This window comes from Urocampus carinirostris, chromosome 10, assembly GCF_059441175.1.
Source record: "Urocampus carinirostris isolate Australia breed hairy pipefish chromosome 10, RoL_Ucar_1.0, whole genome shotgun sequence".
NCBI lineage: Eukaryota > Metazoa > Chordata > Actinopteri > Syngnathiformes > Syngnathidae > Urocampus > Urocampus carinirostris.
The window spans coordinates 40,784,465-40,805,528 of record NC_142358.1 but is presented as its reverse complement, the minus strand read 5'-3'; the positions used below and the strand labels follow the sequence as shown (position 1 = coordinate 40,805,528).

At 41.2% G+C, this 21,064-nt stretch overlaps 1 protein-coding gene across 1 annotated transcript in view; it reads left to right on the top strand.

Moving 5' to 3' along the window:
• Nucleotides 1–4,471: 4,471 nt before the first annotated feature.
• Nucleotides 4,472–21,064, top strand: part of rsrc1 (arginine/serine-rich coiled-coil 1) — a 284,392-nt gene continuing 267,799 nt past the window's right edge. The window contains exons 1-3 of the mRNA XM_088346059.1: nt 4,472–4,654; nt 4,917–5,093; nt 10,623–10,739. Coding sequence (XP_088202185.1) covers nt 4,927–5,093; nt 10,623–10,739 — 284 coding nt within the window. The 5' untranslated portion in view covers nt 4,472–4,654; nt 4,917–4,926. The remainder of the gene's footprint in view (nt 4,655–4,916; nt 5,094–10,622; nt 10,740–21,064) is intronic.

Sequence of the window (21,064 nt, the reverse complement as noted above, 5' to 3'; positions counted from 1 at the left end):
TTGATAAAATCCAAAAGAGAGAACAAAGATTTACCTGGAAATAGAAATTTCAAGTCAAGTCACATTTTTTTGTACAGCCTTTAATCACAAAACGTTTAAAACGACTGCACATGTTACAATCACACTATCCCCTAAAATGCAAAGAACAAAGTAACAAACGGGCACTAAACTAAATTGTCTAAAAATTAATTTAAGACACATCATGACATTTCCCTTCATCAAAAGGAGAGCTCAACTGCTTCGATATGCAGATGATACCAAAAACTGCACCACTAAGTGATCATTGTCCTGCTCTATTGAATTTCTGCTGTACATGGTTAACCCTCCTGGGGACTTTGGATCAAAATGACCCAATATTTGTTAAAAACCCAGAAAGTAAATATGAAAAAAAAGGTTTCATTCACATTTCCATGTAAGCTGTAATAAAAAGACAAAAGGTGGTCAGGAGAGTGAAGAAAAAAAAAACAAGAAACAAAAGAAAAAAAAAACCTAGTGTGCCAGTGGAAATGCAGGGAACAAAGTAACACATAAACTAAAATAAAAACAAGTATTTACAAAATGTCCAAACCGGAAACAAAAACCAAATCAGAGGTAGCAATAATAGTGAAAATTAAATGACCCGACAACGTGTGCTGTCCGAAATATCATTATAAAGGGTCATGATAATTAGGAACGGGTGGGTGGTGATCGGACACACCCAGTTCCAAACCAAGTTGGTGCCCCCTTGTGGCATACCAGATCCCAACATATTAATCCTGGGCACAAATATTTCCATTTGCTGCAGGGCCGTCAAAATTTTGGCCTAGCGTGTGACGTCATCCACTCCGCTGTTGCTAAACTACAACACAGCACCCCGAGGCCATCCTGGTTATCTTTTAATAAACAACAAAAGGATACTGCTGGAAGTGTGAATTTCCCTTCGGGGATGAATAAAGTATCTATCTATCTATCTATCTATCTATCTATCTATCTATCTATCTATCTATCTATCTATCTATCTATCTATCTATCTATCTATCTATCTATCTATCTATCTATCTATCTATCTATCTATCTAGACATCTAGACATCTAGACATCTAGACATATAGACATCTATCTAGACATCTATCTAGACATCTATCTAGACATCTATTGTTTAATATTAAGCGCCTCCTAGTGGTGGAAAAAAATTCATTCATAAAACACGATTGATATGAATAATAAGCATAAATACATGAACTAGCATATAAAGGTGACATTTTCTAAATACTATTAAGATTAGAAATTTATTCCAACGTATCAGGCTCACTGAGAGGGAGCCGACATAATTGACCGCCATCTTGCTGCTACACAATAAAAGCAGAATCCTTGTTAAAGGCAGAAAAATGAGAAAAACAATGGTGCATTTTGGTCACTTTGAGTTTCCGTAGTTTTTAATAATTCTAGTCTTTTGTGTCACTCGTTTTCAAATGCACCAAACACAACTCAGCGACATCTACAGGCCAATTCCTAAACAGTGTCCCTCAAATTGAATATTTAGGCCTGTTTTTTATGTTATATAATTGAAGTTAAATCGTTATTCCAAAACAAATAAATAAGACTTCCTCAGCGGGCCTTTCAAGAAAACGTTTACGGTTTCAAATAAAAGCTAAACGCTCAATTAACGCGTTTCCATACGTAGCCAATGGGCTCCCTAATTAGCGCGGCAATTATTACCGCCTCCATTTGTAAATAAACACTGAAAGCAATTAAGAGAAAAGAGCAGGGATTTTTTTTTAACCTCACGCTAAAAACCATGCGTGTTTATTGATAATCTATATGTAGGTCGCATCTCCATTTCCACGATGCGATGAAAATAATTCCCGATGATTAAATATTAACGAGGTTTCAGCGCGAGCCTTTAGGCGTTAATTACTGTTTTTCCTGCTCAAAGAAGCATTGAATGGCTAATTGAGATGACACACCTTCGCTTTCTTTATTTATGTATTTATTCATGTTCATAACATTTTTTGAATTATGTTGCTGTTGTCATGGAATCGTCTGCGCACACATATACTGTATATATAAATAATATACAGTATATACATATACACATATTAATACAGATTGTATACATGCATTTTTAATTATTATTATTATTTTTTAAACGTTTTAATTTGTTTAATTTGCATTAAAAGGAGAAGTCCTCCAATTTCTTGAATACTTTTATAATAACAAAAAATGAAATTCATTTATTTGGGAATTTAATCTGCATTTCTTCAGTTTATTATTAAAAATCTTCTTAAAAACAAACGAAAACATCAAGTCCTGAATGTGGTTTAGAAAGACTTGGATTTCAAAATAAACTCAAAAATGTTTCAGAATATGATCTGCAATGCATTGTATTATAATATTTTCCTTCTACACAAAATATGTATAATCAAATTCATTGTAAAGGATTAAGAACATATATTAGGCATAATTTACTTTCTAGACAGGGTTGCTTATTTTTGGGGAGTGATTGACTCTTTGCACGTGACGTCACGCTGAGTTTTCTGGCAGAGTTAGAGCCATGAAGGACGGCTGGATTTACTTGAATGCACGGCAGTTGAATAGGCAGTTGAGTTGAAACAAATGCCAAACACCATGACAGAAGAATATAACCACAATTGTTTACCATAGGGATTTATTCCTGTGTAATAGGAAAGCTTGTTAGCCTGATTTGGAATTATATCCCTTTTGATGAAGACAGAAATGTTTATCTGCAAACTGTCATGATTACTGATGTGAATCCCTGTCCCTATTTAAACCCGCTCATGTCTGTCACCTGTGGTCAGTCTGTCGGCAAATCTCTGTTTTTACATGGCAAGCGCTTATTCGACCCTGACTCACGCCTGTCCCGTTTTTTTGCTCCTGTTTGTCTCCCGCTACGACCTGTTTTGATCTTGACCACATCTGCTCTCCCGTCCCGAATTATTATCCGTTTTTGATCCCAACCACGTCCGTCTCCCGTTCCGGCATACGACTCGTTTCCGACCCCGACCACGTCTTGCTCTTACAGTCCCGTCAATTAACCTATTTTTCCCTCCTTGACACCGCCATCGCTCGCTAAGGAAGATCCAAAAGCTTTATTTTACAGGAATGGGGCAGTCATGCACGTTAACACAAACGCCAGTGATTCGGCGATTGCTGGGCGGAAGAAGTAAGGCAGAAGTCTGGCGTGGAACAACAGGAAGCCAGAGGTCGAGGGATCGATACCAGTTACATGAGCAGATACCGGACGGACGGGGTCGATACCGGACAGGACGGGACAGACAGGATTAATACCCGATACCGGACAAGATGAGACAGACGGAATCGAAATTAGATACAGAAGACTGGAGACAGATCTCAGACAGGACGAGACAGATGGGATCGATACCTGAAACTGGAGACTGGCGAACAATATCTAACTGGATGAGACAGGCGGGATCCATACCGGATACCAGAGATTGTAGTAAGGTATCAGACAGGACGAGACAGACGGGATCCATACCAGACACTGGAGACTGGAGTCCGATATCAAACAGGACAAGATACACCAGAACAATACCCGATACTGGAGGTTGTAGCAAGGTATCAGACAGGACGAGACAGACTTAATGGATACCAAACAGGATACACAAACAGGAAACCGGACAGAGTCAAAACACTCGTCTTGCGGGTGCAGAGGTTCGTTGACGGACTGACAAAGGGTGAGGGAGAGCACTGAGCTTAAACAGGAGGGAAGACAACAAGCTTCAGCTGGCGCCAATTGGGGCAAAGGGCAACCTCGACACATATTTTCACTTTAATCAACTTTGAATTAGAATATATATTCATTTTTGGTTGTTATTTTCGTGTATGTTTTCCTTCATGCAAACTTAAAGTCACACTAACATTTTATATGTACTAAGTTCACTTTACTGTTATATAGTTTATGTTTATTGAGTTTGAACCAGGCGGCACGGCAGCTGAGTGGTTAGCGTGTCTGCGGCACAGTTCTGAGGTCATGGGTTACAATTCAGCTACCAGCCTTCATGTGTGGAGTTTGCATGTTCCTCCCACATTCCAAAAGCATGCATGTAAGGTTAACTGCCCGGTCCAGATCGTCCCTAAGTGTGAATGAGCGAGTGATTGCCTGTCTCTGTGTCCCCTGCCTGAAGATATCTGAGATGGGCTCCAGCACCTCCCGCGACCCTACTGAGAAAAAGCGGTGCACATAATGGATGGGTAGCTTTAACCACGACTCAAAGAACTACTTTCTTTGTTTAAAAATGTTATTAAAATAATAAAAATATCAAACAATCAATACAGTAACTTTTTATCGACTTAATCTTGCTAAAATAAACGAAATATCACGTTTAAATATTTCAGGGAAAATTCAGTGGAATCACCGGCGAATCAGCGATCACAGGAACATTACCAGACCTCAATAATCGAACGATCGATGTATTTCTGCTCCACTGTGCTGGCATCCATCTCATCGACACACTCCCTTTTGACTTCTTTTGCCTGGCTCTGACTCTCATGTGTGTTGTGGAGCTTGGCAACGTTGAGAAGCAGGATTTACAGTATATGTTCATTATTCGGACTTTTTTCTTTTGTAATTTAGTTTTTAGAGTGACTTAAATCTATTTCTAAACATTTTATACGACAGTTCAAATATTACTAAGGTGAGGAAATTGAATGTATTGCTGTGGAGATAGCCGGTTTAGCTAGCTAGCTAATCAAAACAAACCCCCTGTTGACCATTATCTTTATAAACAACACGTTTTGCCTTGAACCCTTTAATAAAGCATGTTAGCTATGAATGCAATGTGGAATAATTTGAATGTTCAACGTAATTTGCTGACTAAAATAGTCGCCGTCGCTTCTAATTCATCCCAAGTAAACATTACCCCGTGTGCACGTGTTTGATATATATGTAAACAACAGGAAGAAAGTTATGGGGCGGCGATCATCCAGCAGTGAAGGCGAGAGCAGGAGCCGAAAGAAGAAAAAACAGCGTCGCCGTTCATCTTCTTCGTCGTCCTCGTCCTCCGGTAGTAGGGTGACAAGCAGCCGTAGTCACCGATCAAGCCGGCGCAGCCGATCAAGGTCCAGGGACAGGAGGTGAGGCTGCTACCTGCGAGAGAGCATTGAAGCTTTCAGAAATCATTTTGGGGTTTCTTTTAGTTTGATCTACCCCACACTCTTCCATTCTAGGTAACAGAATTAAACAGGACTGTTTTCATTCATTGTTTACTACGAGATTAGACTTGACATTCGGGGATAATCATGTCAACTTCTATTTATCTATCTACCTTGGTCATATCCCTCAAGATGGGTGACCGACAGCAAGACAAACACATACAATAACAAATAAATTAAAAAAGGGTAAAAAATAGCAAAAAACACACGCAGACATTTTGGACCATGGCCCACCCAAATGCCCAAACACCCAAACAAGTTAGGCACCTAAGTTGGTCAAGCTTTCCAGATGTAACGGGACACAAGAAAGTGGCCATTTCACTCGAGTCAGGTTGACACAACACACTCTTCTGTTCGACAGCAGGGCCCGACAGCTTTCACTGGTTTACCCCTGCCGCATCATACGGGTGCCCTGCCCATCCCTTAGAACGCGTCCAAACATCCCACTATCCTTTTACAACACCTCTCCAGTCATTCCTATCACCAAGAGCTCTAGCTTCCACTATATTTAGACCTCTTTCCTGCAGTGCACTCATAACACCATCCATCCACGTCAATCGCGGCCTTCCTCTTGGTCTCCTTCCATTTACTTCTGCTCTGTAGATCCTCTTCAACATTCGCTCCCCATCCATCCTCTCCATGTGTCCAAGCCAACCGAGTACTCTCTTATCCACACGCTTGCTCAGTTCCACTACTACTCCAGTTCTGTCTCTCACAATTTCATTTCTCAATCTATCCAATTTTGTCACTCCTAACATACTCCTCAAACACTTCATCTCAAAAACATTTCATTTCCTTCTTAAATCTGTGTTCAGGCTCAGAGTCTGTGCACCATACAACACAGTCGGCACAATCACACTTTCATACAGTCCCCCTCTTAACTTCCATTCTCATACTCTTGTTGCTCATCATGTAAACTTAAAAGACAAAAATAAGTCTGTGAATAAATATGATAGATATGTCACATTCACAAGGTAGTGGTTGTACGCTCGGCTTAATTGAATGTGCAACAGGGAATAGTGCAATTACATTAGCAAGCAACATTGTGCAAAAAAAAGGATGAAAACATGAATATAAATATTTACATATACACGTATATTCCGTACATTTTTTAGAGCTTGTTTAGGACAGTTATAGTTTAGGGAAAAACTGTCACTGAGCCTGTTAGTCTTTGTTTTAAAAGACCTATAGTGTCAACCACAACAGGGTGTTTCTCCTGCTACTGGTAACCGTGAAACCAGGACTCTTTGAATCCTTACTCCCCAAAAAAACGGCCTTGAGATGGTGGGCACCGCCAGGCTGTACTTGCCCAATACACACCACGACAAGTGGTGCTCTTATGACGCAAAGCGTCTACCAGAAGGGCAGCCAGTCAAAGAGATGGTAGCCCGAGTAGGAGGTGTCCTTAATAATGTTGGAGGCTCTGCAAGTGGTAGTGAGAGCCAGCAATGTCCACAAGATTGGGCAGAGCCGATGATTTTGTATGTTGTTTGTACTCTGTTTTGTATTCACCTGTAATGAGTCATAATTTAGAAGACACAATTGATAATTTGGTTCTTGATGCAAAAAAATGCCATATATTTGTCTCTAACTGATTAATAAGAACTCTGCTCAGTAGCCTAGATGGTAAGGCGCCCGCTTTGAGACTGGGAGGTCGGTGGTTCGCGCCCCGGCCGAGTCATTCCTAAGACTTAAAAAGTGGTCGGCGGCGCCCTCTGTTGGCTGCGGCTGCATCGGCTCGCTACAACGGGTCAGGTGCAATCGACATTTCGTTCTGTGTACATTGTTACACAGAATGACAATACAAGGAAATTATTATTATTATTATTATTATTATTATGAGTAGCAGGAATCCGGTTTTGCATCTTTAAAATATCAAGGACTCCCAAACCTCCAATTCGAAATTGCAAGCATTATTTTCAAGGGAAGGTTTTTGAAAACGTGTATCATGGAAATTACCGTGTAAATGTTCTTTTAATATTTTTAAGTGGCACAGAGACAATTATTTTTTAGTCTTAAGAGTCTTAATCTCTACTTTGTGTTTTTAATGCATTGGTCTTCCCCTACTGTTGAAACTGTTGACTAAAATTACTGAAAACCCGACAGTTAAAAAATAAATTGAACATGACTAATACATTTTCTCAATTTGCATGAAATGGTGTCGCTTCTATTTTGGTTTACTGAGTATTGTATTTAGTGGTTCAAGCGACCAAATGGACTGTTTTAAACCTTATTTTGTTAATTATATTTTGCTGTCTTTTGTTGGTGATAGGAATGAGTGGAGAGGTTTTGTAAAAGGATAGTGAGATGTTTGGACGCGTTCTAAGGGATGGGCACAGGGCACCCGTATGACGCGGCAGGGGTAAACCAGCGAAAGCTGTCGGGCCCTGCTGTTGAACAAAAGAGTGTGTTGTGTCACCCTGACCCGAGTGACACGACCGCTTTCTTGAGTCCTGTTTTATCTGGAGGGACGAAAGCATGACCGACTTAGGTGCCGAGGTGCTGAACCTGTTTGGGTGTTTGGGCATTTGGGTTGACCATGGTCCCAAAAAATCTTTGTGTTTTTTGCTACTTTTTCCCTTTTTTATGTTTTTTGTTTTTGTATGTGTTTGTCTTGCTGTCGGTCACCCTCCTCAAGGCATATGACCAGGGTAGATCGATAGAACTTTGCAAATCCAAAGACACACATTTTAGGAATCTCGATTAATGACCCCGACCTCGGTATGTTTATTAATATTAGTGATTTACAGTCTACCCGCCTATATATGATATATGTCCCACAAACAATTAATCTTTACACTAACAGGAATTTTAGCAATTAAAGAATAAATAGAGCGACCTTTTAGAACTCTCTTAATTCATCATTGGATGCCATAAACACATACCCATACGAGAGGCTAGTCCTTCCGTCAAGCCTCTATCCATCCCAGCTGCCACTGGGACTGCTCAGACAAGGCCGGTTGATAGTAATTATTTATGAGCCCCGGTCAAGGTCCATTACTGCTGATGGGAAGTCATTGCCTGTCTGCGCAGGGCAGGGCGGTAAAACCCTGGGAGCCTTCGTTCCTTATCTACTCGCCGATACGTTTTGATCAATTAACATGCATATGTGGCCGCGCGCATACTGAGAACCTCTTAGAATAAAAAACTCATTTGACTCATTAAGGGCTAATAATTTAATTCAACGGTACAGGGGTGTTGAAATTGATTTAATCAGTGTCATTCAGTGGTTCTCAAACAGTGGGGCAGTTGGATAGTGGTTACCGTAAATTCCGGACAATAAGCCGCTACTTTTTTCCCAAACTTTCAACCCTGCGGCTTATTCAGTGATGCGGCCAATTTATGTCATTTTTCTAACGGCCGCCAGCGGCACTCGAGTACCAAAGGTAAGATTTGGACTGCAACTTCTTAGCTTGTGCACAAATTGAATTAGCGTAGACATATCCTTATCATGCAAATTGCAAAAAAAAAGGCACATGACGCAACTCTCAAGTCAAACGCAATTGAGCAGTCTGATATAGCAGGAAACAGAGCCACCACACGTAATCTTAACTTTGCGAGCGTGATGTTAGCGTGTTTTGAAATAGGGAGCGTGTTACGAAGTCTACATAATAAAATCTCTTTACGATACTGAAGGAAGACTACTTTGATGACGTCGGTTATAAGGAGGAAGATAAGGACGGTTTACCGTACGTATTACAAATACAGTATGTTTTTTTAAGAGAGCTGTTTACTGTGGTGAGAGCATGTTTCTAGTAGCGTTTTGCTACCCTTCACAGGCACGGTTTGGGATGAAAGTTCTCTCTGCGTCTACTTTGGAAAATGATATGCAAATGCACGACTTTATAACGCTCTGGAAAGTCCGGAAGCACAAAGTTATTCAATGTGGGCTTCTGATCGGCTGTAGTATGCAAATTTCCAAACAAACCGAAATTCTGAAATTTCCAAACCGATTGAAGATTTCGAAATCGGAATAAAGCAAACGTTTGATTTAAAAAAAAATGAAAAAAAACAAACAAGCAATATATATATATATATATATATATATATATATATATATTTTCCTTCTTGAAAAAGTTGTCGGCCACCCGGGCGGAGACGTTTTGTAAATTGTACGCCCGACGTAAAAGATGCACGCCCCGGGCGTCCGGGCAGACGTTATTTCAGATACTCTTATAGCGAAACAAAAGATGAGATAAAAAAAAAAGTGTTATTCAACCTGTTTGCACTGTTCATCCAGCCCCATCAATGAAAATGAAAGACACACTATATCAATAGGATCATTGTGTTATTCTTTGGCAAAATGGTTGCCAGTTACAAGCTTGCTTTAAAGAGCAGCAGCACAGCAAACATCCCCGAGGAGGAACCATAAGGCAACCCCAATGGCTGTCCTGCCCTGTGGCTGTTTGCACTGATGCAAAGTAGCTGTTAGAACACGGATGAAACCGAACAAGAGCTTTTAAACCAAAACGACTTTAAACGTCCCTGCAAACTGAATGTAAAACAATATTACAGGACACTCGATAGGGAGAGAGTATAGAGCCCTACTTGATTTAAGGCAGGTCCACTCATGTTTATTTGTGACGCCCTTAAACACAAATAGTCTCAAAGGGCTGCACAGACCACAGATTATTGCACACCACAGACTATTATGGCAGCATCCCCTGATCTAAAACCTACATGAGGACAAATATTACACATATTATCATATGCACATATACCAACAGAACCTTAAAATCACATCTTAAGCTAACAGGGAGCCAATGCAGGTTAGCTAAAATTGGGGTCATGTGATCAAACTTTCTTGTCTTAGTTAAAAGCCTAGCTGCAGCATTTTGTACCAGCTGAAGGCTTTTGATTTTGGACTTTGGGGAGACCGGAGAGTAGGGCATTACAGTCATCGAGACGGGAAGTAACAAACGCGTGAATTATAATCTCTGCATCTGACTGAGACAGTATAGAGCGGATTTTAGCAATGTTGAGAAGATGGAAGAAAGCTGTTCCAGTAATATTCTGAGCGTGTGTTTCAAAGAGACAGCTTGGGGTCAAATATGACACCTACATTTTTGACTGAGTCACTCTGGGTTATATTACATTTGTCAATGTTTAGAGAAGTTTTTGAGAGCACGTCACGGCATTTAGATGGACCAATAACTAACATTTCGGTCTTTTCAGAGTTAAGGCGCAAAAAGTTGAGTGACATCCATTATTTTATCTCAGTGACCCAGGCCTCCAAATTTCCACAGTTTAGTGTGGCAGATTCCTCAATCGGAAGATGTAGTTGATTGTCATCTTCGTAGCAATGAAAACTGATATTGTGTTTGCGAACAATATCACCTCATGGAAGCATGTAAATGCTGAAAAGAAGGGGGCCAAATACTGAACCCTGCGGAACACTACAGGTAACACTAAAGGGCTCAGATATTAAGGTTTTGGTTTTGTTAATTTTAGACGAAAGAGGCGTTCGAGCAGCGTCTCCTCCCGGACTTCATCTCGCAAAGAAAGAAGTCGGAGCCGTGACAAGGGACGCAGCCACCGTTCGCGCCGGACACGCAGCCGAGACAGAAGGTAAAAAGACTTGGCATGGTCTGCTAGGTTAGCTGCTATCATTAGCGACTGGAGCGCCAACACTAAAGCAGGGTTCGATAACCTGTGGCCGGCATATGCACCTAAACAACAGAGACAATTATTTATTAGTCTTAAGAGTCTTCATATGGCTCTTTTCATTAGTACATATAGCTTGGAGATAGCTTGTTCCAATTATGATTTGTCCTTAACTGCGTCAGGCACGTGCAAAGCTAACATAAAGCTGGGCACGGGGAGGTTTGGTCCAGTATATGAAGGGCACAGTTTTCACTCCAGTTTACAGTCAACAGACCCCATTTTGGTTGTATGTCGCTAAGCAATCCTTTATATGGGAGCTCATCAGATAATGTATGTCCACTGTTGAGACACTTTGTGATGAACACCCATAGAACAAACAGTAGACTCCCAAAAATGGCAACTAAGTACACAAAGCAATTTAATTGGGTGAGTGGTAGGGGTGGGCTGATGACCGCACTCACAGAACGCTTCCTTCTCTCTTGCATGATCCCAATGCCCTAAAGCAAATTACTGGAAACCTTTCGTTTGCAGTATTTTGTGACATTTTAACAAAAGAACTGCTTGCACCTATTTCCGAAAAAAATCAAGGTCAAAATGAGCATCAACAATCTCAAGTAACTGTGGGAGGAAGACAGGTTTAAAGTGGTATATTTGTTGATATGGGACACAGGGTCTGGCATTATTACTATTTTATTAATTTGATCAAATCATCTAATGTCACACAGTGAAACAAATGGTGCAAAAATAGCTTTTGTCTGGAGAGTGGTTTTGGCGGTTTGGTTGAATGTTGTCTTAAAATGTATGGTATGCCTCTTTCTTTAAAAAAAAAATCAGAATATTTTGCTATCATGGCTGTTTTGGTTGAAAGGTTATCGACCACTATGCTAGAGGCTGCAAAGTTAGCTGCAAAAATGTCTGACGTGAGCGCTAGTGGCATTGTGGGTGATTGCAGTGACTATAGCGAGATACGATACAACGAATATTGAGCATGAATCGTTGTTTATTTACAAGTTTCGTACCGGGGCATGAAATCCTTGAAAATGCTTGAATTTAATGTTTAACTGCTAGAATTTTAGGTGAAGGGCTTGTAAATGCTTCAATGTGTTGCCCTGTTTCTCATCAAGTCTGCTTCAAAATGATGCAGACACTTCTCTCTGGTGGCTTTTCTTTGCCATTATCGTAATCCCTTGTGATGAACTGCAGCTGGCATTAGTTTGTATGATATTGTCTGATGAAGCGCCATTGCCCCCTATTGCACAGGTGCATGCTACACCCAAACAGGGCACTATGCAGGGATCAGAATTTTCCGCGGATCCGCGGATTTCCGCTGTTTTTGAACCCCAAAGGCATTCCGACTTTTTCACTTTTTCTCTTGCGTAGCAAACAAATTCAAAATCCGACTGTCTCACTCTTTATCCTTTTTTAGCGGCCGTTAGAAAAATTGGCCGCATTGTTGCTCAAGCTGCAGGGACTGAACTGCATTTGAACTTATCTTGCAGTATTTACAAAAAAATCAGTTATGTGGGCAAATTATTTTAATCTTCTAAAAATGTTACTTAAATGATAAATATAAGCATGGTTTTGGACAAGTAAATTGCCTAAAACCCAGGAGCTTGGGGGGGGGGCTCCGCCCTGCTTTATTCCTGGACCCTGGCTATTTCAGCTGAAAATGAAAATCTCCATTCTGATCCCTGACTATGAAATGGATATTAATGTAACAATTATGGACATTTCAACACAAGGATACTGCTTGAAGTGTGAATTTCCCTATGGGGATGAATAAAGTATGTTTCTCTCTCTATCCATCTATCTCTCTCTCTATCTATCCATCTATCTATCTTATCTGTCTGTCTGTCTGTCTTTACCCAAGAAATGTCGGCATATAGGATGTTACATACAGTTTGTTATCGTAGGGTTTGTGCAATATGCATTTGGTGCAAAAATAGTCATCATAGTGCAAAAAAAGATAGTCAACATTGTGCAAGAAGGACCCCTAGGATGAGGGCCAACAGCGTATGTCCTTTGGGATGTTGTTGTCGGTGTTGTAGTCGTGACATGAGTCGAAGTCTAATCTTAGACCCAGGTTAATAAGTTCCTGGGGACTTAAGGTGATTGTTGCCGAGCAAGTATTTATCAAAAAAAAGATGAGAGATAAAAGAACACTAAAAGTAAAAAGATTTACTGGAGAGACATGTGAAGCCGCTGCACTCGCGCGCGCCGCCATCTTATTCTATTATTATTATTAGCAATTATTATAATATTTGCAACAGCCCTACCTAATTTCTGATTATTATGTACTGTCCAGCGGCATTTTTTTCCCGCTTTTGTGAGCTGCAAGTGAACACACCTTGAAAACGCTGGTAAACACACACACTTGCTTGCATATCCCTTTCAGCAACATAAAGGCAACGTCTCTGTGTGTGGTGCTCCATGTCATTAGCATCGCTAATCTGCTCCTAATGAACCAGTAAACCGCATACACACACAGACGTGCACAGATGCCCCCGTGAAAGAAAGCGTGTCGTAATATATGCGGCGAGTAAGGCCTTTTTGTTTATCCGCGGATGACGCAAGTGGAGCAGGGATCATTTTAATCACAAACGGCAAAGAAGTGTTTTAATATCCTCATTACGGAGACGTCGCCACGAAGGCAGGACTCGCAGCGAGGCCTTTGACTTGCTGGATGACGCTGCGATTTTGCATCTTTTTTGGGGGCTGGGAAGGTCGGGGGGAGCCTGGCTTTTCAAGCCTAGGCTTTGACCTCAGGAGGCAGTCAATCATTGCAGCACCGGCGACGAGAACATCTGTCAGGAAACGACGCCATCGGAGTGGCGCCAGATGAAAGGTGCAAGGGATTTAGGAGTTTTAGAATTAGAGCCGATGACATCGGCGCGTACGACGCGTCGGTGTGATTAGCGGGAGTTGTGTAATCTGCTTAGTGAGGAGCAGGTGGGATGGGTTTTTTTACGGGTAATTTTGCCAGATATGCATCGTGGCATTTTTTCTGTGACAAATATTGGGAGGAAAAGCATCTTGTCGTTGGGTGGGATATAATTCGATTTTATTAGTTCTGCAATTGGGACATTTGGATTTTGAAGCACGTGACATAAGCTTGTTTAAAACTTGATGTTGATTGACATTTGGATTCTCTGTTTGGATGGTTGGATGTATGTTTTTATGGGTATAAACTACAGCGGCTGTTAAGGCAACCTTTTTTACAGGTAAATTGAGTAAATGCTGTCCACCGCTCGTGGATGATATATATTCTTGGTGTCTAACAAAGTCTATCTACCTTGGTCATATCCCTCAAGAGAGACAAACACATACAATAACAAAGAAAACAAAAAAGGAAAAAAAATAGCAAAAAAACACACACAAACATTTTTGGACCATGGCCAACCCAAATGCCCAAACACCCAAACCTAAGTTGGTCATGCTTTCGTCCCTCCAGATGAAATGGGACGCAAGAATTCGGCCATGTCACCTGGGTCAGGGCGACGCAACACACTCTTCTGTTCAACAGCAGGGCCCGACAGCTTTCACTGGTTTACCCCTGCCGCATCATACGGGTGCCCTGCTCATCCCTTAGAATGCGTCCAAACCTCACACTATCATTTTACAACACCTCTCCACTCATTCCTATCATCAACAAGAGCTCTTGCTTCCACTAGATTTAGACCTCTTTCCTGCAGTGCACTCATAACACCGTCTAACAAAGTAAATGTCAATATTTTAGAAAATAGATTAAATAAAAACAACAACAAAAACATTCTCACCCCATTGGCAGATCATTTTGGCCATTTTTAGTATATTTTTTGTTGTTTTAAGATGCTTTATGTTATTTTTTCTGGAAATAACTAATAAATAAGAAAAATGGGTTTAAACAAGCAGAATTGTCTTATCTGACTGCTGTCACAGTCTTGTTCCACGGACAGACTGAGGAGATCATTTCTTCCTCATGCCATGAGGCTCTTTAACTCCACTCGGGGGAGTAAAAGCCCACATGAAACCCCACCCCCATATTTGCATATGACCCTATTTTTATTACAGTGTGTATTTTCTGTAGCACTATTTACTTACTCTATATCAACACGTTATATTGGGTATTTTTGTATTCTATATCTTTTATTTTATTTTATTTTTCAACGCTAGGATACTGCTGGAAGTGTGAATTTCCCTACAGGGATGAATAAAGTATCTATCTATTTAGATATGGATTATTTTGCTCATTTGATAATTATAGAAAACTTATTTTTAACGAGCAAAACAATCTAATACATTGCTTATTTAAAGTATACATTTTCCTTGACTAGAAAAGATCCTCTAGAAATAGTAAAATGTTCTTCCAAGGGGGAACAATTATTTTCTTTATTTTGAACACACTCTAGTTTTAGCAAAGATTCGGCCCAAATTTATTGTGCTAAGAAAAAAAAAACAAGAACGCAGTGATGTTAGCTGCTAATGCTAGCTGCAAACCTATCGGATGTAACCAATAATGGTAGCAGCCGCTTAAGTAAATCTAGTCATTAATGTGGCTACTATGCTCAGAATCAAGGCTGGTGATTACCAAAAACTCTCAATATTTTGACTACCCCTTGCAATAACCACGCTGTGCTAGCGTAAACAAGATGCTCTGAAAAATCACAAGGGCAAAGCTACAGAATCCTGTTAAGGCGAAATGTGCGCCACAAAAAGTTGACAAGGAGGAATTTTAGCATTCGTTAATTGTCTATTATTAAAACATATATAATTGATATTACAAAAAAACGACACTGTATCACCCAGACTTGTGTTGGGAATTAAATAATAAAATGTACCGTTTACCAAATTGTTCAAATTAGTTATCTGACTCCATTAACCAAATATAACCTACATTCACCCAACAATTTATGCTCGCTCTTTTCTTGATGGAAAAGATGAACAAGAGAGCCGACATTTCCACACGGCAGATTTAATTTTACTAACAATTTGACTAAGTGTACTCCATCAAATATGGCCGTATTAGTGTCCTCAGAGTCTCTGGGAAGCCCTTTTTCTCAAATCCTTTAGCTTCTCCCTCATTGGCCATCCTCTCCCCGCGCAACGGCGCGCCGACTCCTCCCATGGGCGCGTCAATGAAGCGATGTCTGGAAAACAACAATGAGCGTTTCTACCTCATCAGGGCCCCTCTGCGTCTGGATGTGTTGATTTTCTTATCAGACCTTCGTCCCGTTCCTGCCGTTCCTGTAAACATCATTCTCCACTAGGTTGCACTGACCCCGCACCACAGCCCAGCCAGTGAATATCTTTTGCATTAAATGTAAATTGTATTCAATCGTACAAAATCCTTTATAGTCAAATGTATAAAATCCTTCGCTTAGTTTGTTTACACTTCAAATAACTCTGAAATCCACTGTTTGCGGTATGTGTAGTGTTCTGTCGTCTTAATGAACCAAATATAAGCTTGACTCGGACCGTACACGTTTCCAGTGCCATTAGTCAGTCGTAAAGCGTGCACGTCTGAGGATGCCGGCTGATGGATCAGTGCAGGATTGAGTGGACAGCACCTCATGATGGATTCTCTGATTGGATATAAGACGCCGTGCGTAACCCGCCCCAACCTGGCCACGCTGCCTTGACACCCCCTGCGGAATATGAACGAGAGGCGTAAGAGCAGCGACCCCGGAGAAGCAAGAGACTGAGAAAAAGGGAAGTTTGAAGCGAGCGGGAAAAGTTGAGGCCCCGTATTGAATGCAGCAGAGTGGGCTGGAAATGAATAGGCAACACAAAATAGAAAGCAGATAAGAGCGGTGAGGGTGAAGAGCGGGAATAACAATGTGTGCATCCGGAGGCGAGATTAGGACTATAGTGAGAGGGTTTAAAGTGGAGAAGATGATTACCTCCTTTCCAAAAGGGCTCCTGTATAAATAAGAAAAAGGATACATGAAATTGAAATAATAGTCGATCATGTAGTTACCATCAATCGTGGCACACCCTTTTCTCTCTATCCTTTTTTTTCCTGTGCCCTCAATCAGGAGGGCCTAGTCCCCCAGAGGCAGTCAATCTTGCCCTGAAATGTAAAACAGACAAGAGGAGCAGATTACCTATTTGCCATTAATGTTTATTCCCTTTGATCTGAACAGGCATACTGGGGCCGCTCTCTGCGTTTGCGTATGTGTGTTGGGTGCGCACGGGCCTTGCCAACGTCGGGACTCGCTGCCGATGGGGCATTCATGTGCAGATCTGCACGGCGTTGTGATGTGTTGGCGGCTCGGTTCCGGCAACGCCGCCTCTCATCGCAGCCGGATCACAGGGCCGACGTCGGCAAGCGCTGTCACACACTACCGTCGTCGTGGTTCCATGTGTGTGGCTCGATCCGTCAGATTGCCGTGAGACCTGCTGGTGAAATACAGGCAAAGATGATGCCTTTTTGGGGATAATGGTGCCGTTTAAATTCCCCACTTGATGCACAAAGTCTACCAGATTGTCTGAGGTAGGGATTGACGGATATGTGTTTTTCGAGGCTAATACTGAGTATTATGATCCAATGTTTGGAGCCAATATTCATCAGGGCGGCATTAGCTCAGGAGGTAGAGCGCTCGTCTTGGGATCAAAAGATTGCAGGTTCGAATCCCGGCTCCTCCGTGTTATATGTCGAAGTGTCCTTGGGTAAGACACTGAACCCCTAATGTCCCCAATAAGCAGGTTGCAGCTTGCATGGCCGCTATTGGTGTGTGAGTGTGTGTGTGAAAATGTGAAGCACATTGTAAAGCGCTTTGGGAAGTCTTCATTGACTTGAAAAGCGCTGTGTAAGTGCAGATCATTTGCTGTATAAGCTTAAAAATTGGTCTAAGGAAATATCAATTACGCAAAAAGAAACAAAGAATACTTGTTATTAATTCAAATAAAACGTTAATAGCTCTCTGATACATTTTAGAATAGAAGAAGAAAAAAATTTACTTTTATTGTCATTCTTTGTAACCATGCACACAGAACGAAATGTCGATACACCTGACCCGTACAGTTAAACTGTAGCGAGCCGATGCAGCCAAACAGGGCGCCGCCATTTTAGACCCAACTGCTGTGTTGGGAGTCATTAGGTGACCAAACCCCCCAATTCCAACCCTTAATGCCGAGCGCCAAGCAGGGAGGCAATGAGTACCAATGTTGTAAGTCTTAGGTATGACTCGGCCGAGGCTTGAACCAGAACCTCCCAGTCTCAGAGCGGGCGCCCTACCATGGATGTCACTCAACTTCTTCCAACTTCTTCAACCTAATATTTCTAGTCAAGGCAAGTCATGTTTATTTGTGACGCCCTTAATCACAAAGAGTCTCAAAGGGCTACACAGACCACAGAATATTGCAAACCACAGACTATTATTACACCATCCCCTCATCTTAAACCTACATTAGGGCAAATAATACACAGACACGTCAACATAAAATATAGGTTATTCATATGCTATAGAATAGAAGTGTGTTTTAAGCTTATATTTAAACCTTTTCACTGAGGTTGCAGATCGAATCTCAGAGGGCAGAGTACTGGGGGACCCAGAGGGAGAACACTCTTGAACCTGCGGATTTCTTCTTGGATCTTGGGATCACTAGTAGACCAGCATTTTCAGAGCGAAGGCTCCGGAGCGGAACATGGAGGGAAATTAAATCTGAACGATATGAGGGAGCAAGTCCATGCATGATTTTGTATACTACCAACAGAACCTTCAAATCACATCTTAAGCTAACAGGGAGCCAATGCAGGATAGCATGAAGAGCCACTAATCACCTAAGGTTATTATTTAGAAACCACTCAAAATCAATACATAGCATTAATCGACCAACCCGTATCAATCAAATCCTCATTTTCCACATGAAACCATAATTTTAGATTAAATGTACTGTTTTTGGAGAGGTCAAATTATGTCATTTACAATCTGCAGACACTTCTACTGAAGCTAATCATTGTTCACGTGACTGCAGTCACTTTGGTGCTTTTTTATGGAATGCTCCCCAAAGAGAGTGAGAAATAAGGATGTGCAGGAGAACTTTATCTGGTAAAAAAAATCCGCCCTAGTTGGACCTATTACATGTCCACTATTTTTTCTGTGCAAAATACAAAACCACTCCGCTCCTATACATTTCTGTCGGTGTGTGTGCAACGCTGAGGGATGACCTGGTATGTATTTCACGCAGCAATTTCCCTCCCTGTATGAGATGAGGTGTCGTACATCTGCTAGATAGCTTCTCCCGTCCGGCACCGACACGGCGTTCAAGGTCACGCCTTGGGAGGGACGGAGACAAGAGGTGGGCCGGGCGACATCTTTAACCGGACCACCTCCATGTGTAATTCCACCAAGTGGCGTTTATGAATGAATGGACAGTGTGCGATTGCTCGTGAGTGTGATGTTGCAGGTGGTTTTGGGTGTCACTTCCTTTATTTTTATGGAGAAATCTGGAGTGAGTGTTTTTGAGGACGTGGTATGTTAGTTTTCAGAATAACCCCCAAAATGACGAAACATATAAATGATTAGGCTTCTTTGAGTGTATATCATATTACTGTATTGAGTATGAAATTATTAAAATAACAAAAATACCGTTACACTTCGGTACTTGAATCAAGGTGCGTTCCAAATTGTTCCAGTCCTGAAACATTTTATCCCACTTACAAAATAATGGTATTAATCAATCTACCATCTTATTCATTCCAAAATCCCCCAAATATGAAACATGTACCTAAGAAACACAAATCCCAGAATATAAGTCAAGTCATTTTGTATTTGTATTGCCCTTAATCACTAAGAGTCTCAAAGGGCTGCACAGACTATTGCAAACCACAGACTATTATGACACCATCCCCTGATCTAAAACCTACATGAGGGCAAGGAAAAACCTCAAAAACCTCAACATGAGGTAAATGAAGAACCTTTGAGAATGGACTGCACATGAGGTATTCCCCCTACTAGGATGACCAGGCTGCAATGGGTGTTGCAATGACAAATAATCCACCAGTATAGTCAACGTGAAATCTAGGTTATTCATAATCTATAGAATAGAAGTGTGTTTTAAGTGTGGATTTAAACAGTTCTACTGAGGTTGCAGATCGAATCTCAGGGGGAAGAGCATTCCACAGGAATGGGGCCCGAATGGAGGGGGCTCTCGAACCTGCGGATTTCTTCTTGGCTTTTGGGATCACGAGTAGACCAACATTTTCAGAGCGAAGGCTCCGGACCGGAACATAGGGGGAAATTAAATCTGAAATATATGAGGGAGCAAGTCCATGCATGATTTGTATAGTAGCAACAGAACCTAAAACTATAAGTATTCCCAAGCAATGATCATTACTTAAATGTGTTATTCCATGTAAAATTCCCAAGGAGTTTACACCAAGCCCCTTTTGATTCGAGTATTCTTGATTGTTCAATAATAAATATAACATTTTTGGCAATCAGAGCAGCAATTTGGGAGTGACCGTCCCACAAATCTTTCAATTCGGGCTCAGAATGTTCTTGAGATTAACAAACAGACTAATGACTCACTGACATAAGATGGATAGATAGATAGATAGATAGATACTTTATTCATTCCCGTAGGGAAATTCACACATAATACCCACTTGGTCCTAACACTCTACAAAGAAAATAGATATATAAACATAAAATGTAACATCGCACTTCATAGTGCAATGAGCCACCTGGAGCAACAGGGAACTATGTCAGGATGCTCTTTTTGGAATTCAGCTAGGCGTTCTAACACCATCAGAGTTTCTGGTGGTCAAATCAAGTCAAGTCATGTTTATTTGTTTGGCCCTTAATCACAGAGTCTCAAAGGGCTGCACAGACCACAGAGTATTGCAAACCGTAGGCTATTATGACACCATGCCCTCATCTAAAACCTACATGAGGGCAAATACACAGATATTGTCAACATAAAATGTAGGTTATTCATATGCTATAGAATAGACATGTGTTTTAAGTGTAGATTTAATCATTTCCACTGAGGTTGCAGATCGAATCTCAGGTGGAAGAGCATTCCACAGCACCGGGGCCCGAATAGAGAACGCACTCGAACCTGCGGATCTCTTCTTGGCTCTTGGGATTACGAGTAGACCAGCATTTTCAGAGCCAAGGCTCTGGACCGCAACATAGGGGGAAATTATATCTGAAAGATATGTGGGAGCAAGTCCATGCATGATTTTGTATACTACCAACAGAACCTTCAAATCACATCTTAAGCTAACAGGGAGCCAATGGAGGTTAGCTAAAATCGGGGTCATGTGATCAGATTTTGAGAACAAGCCACGGCATTTAGATGGA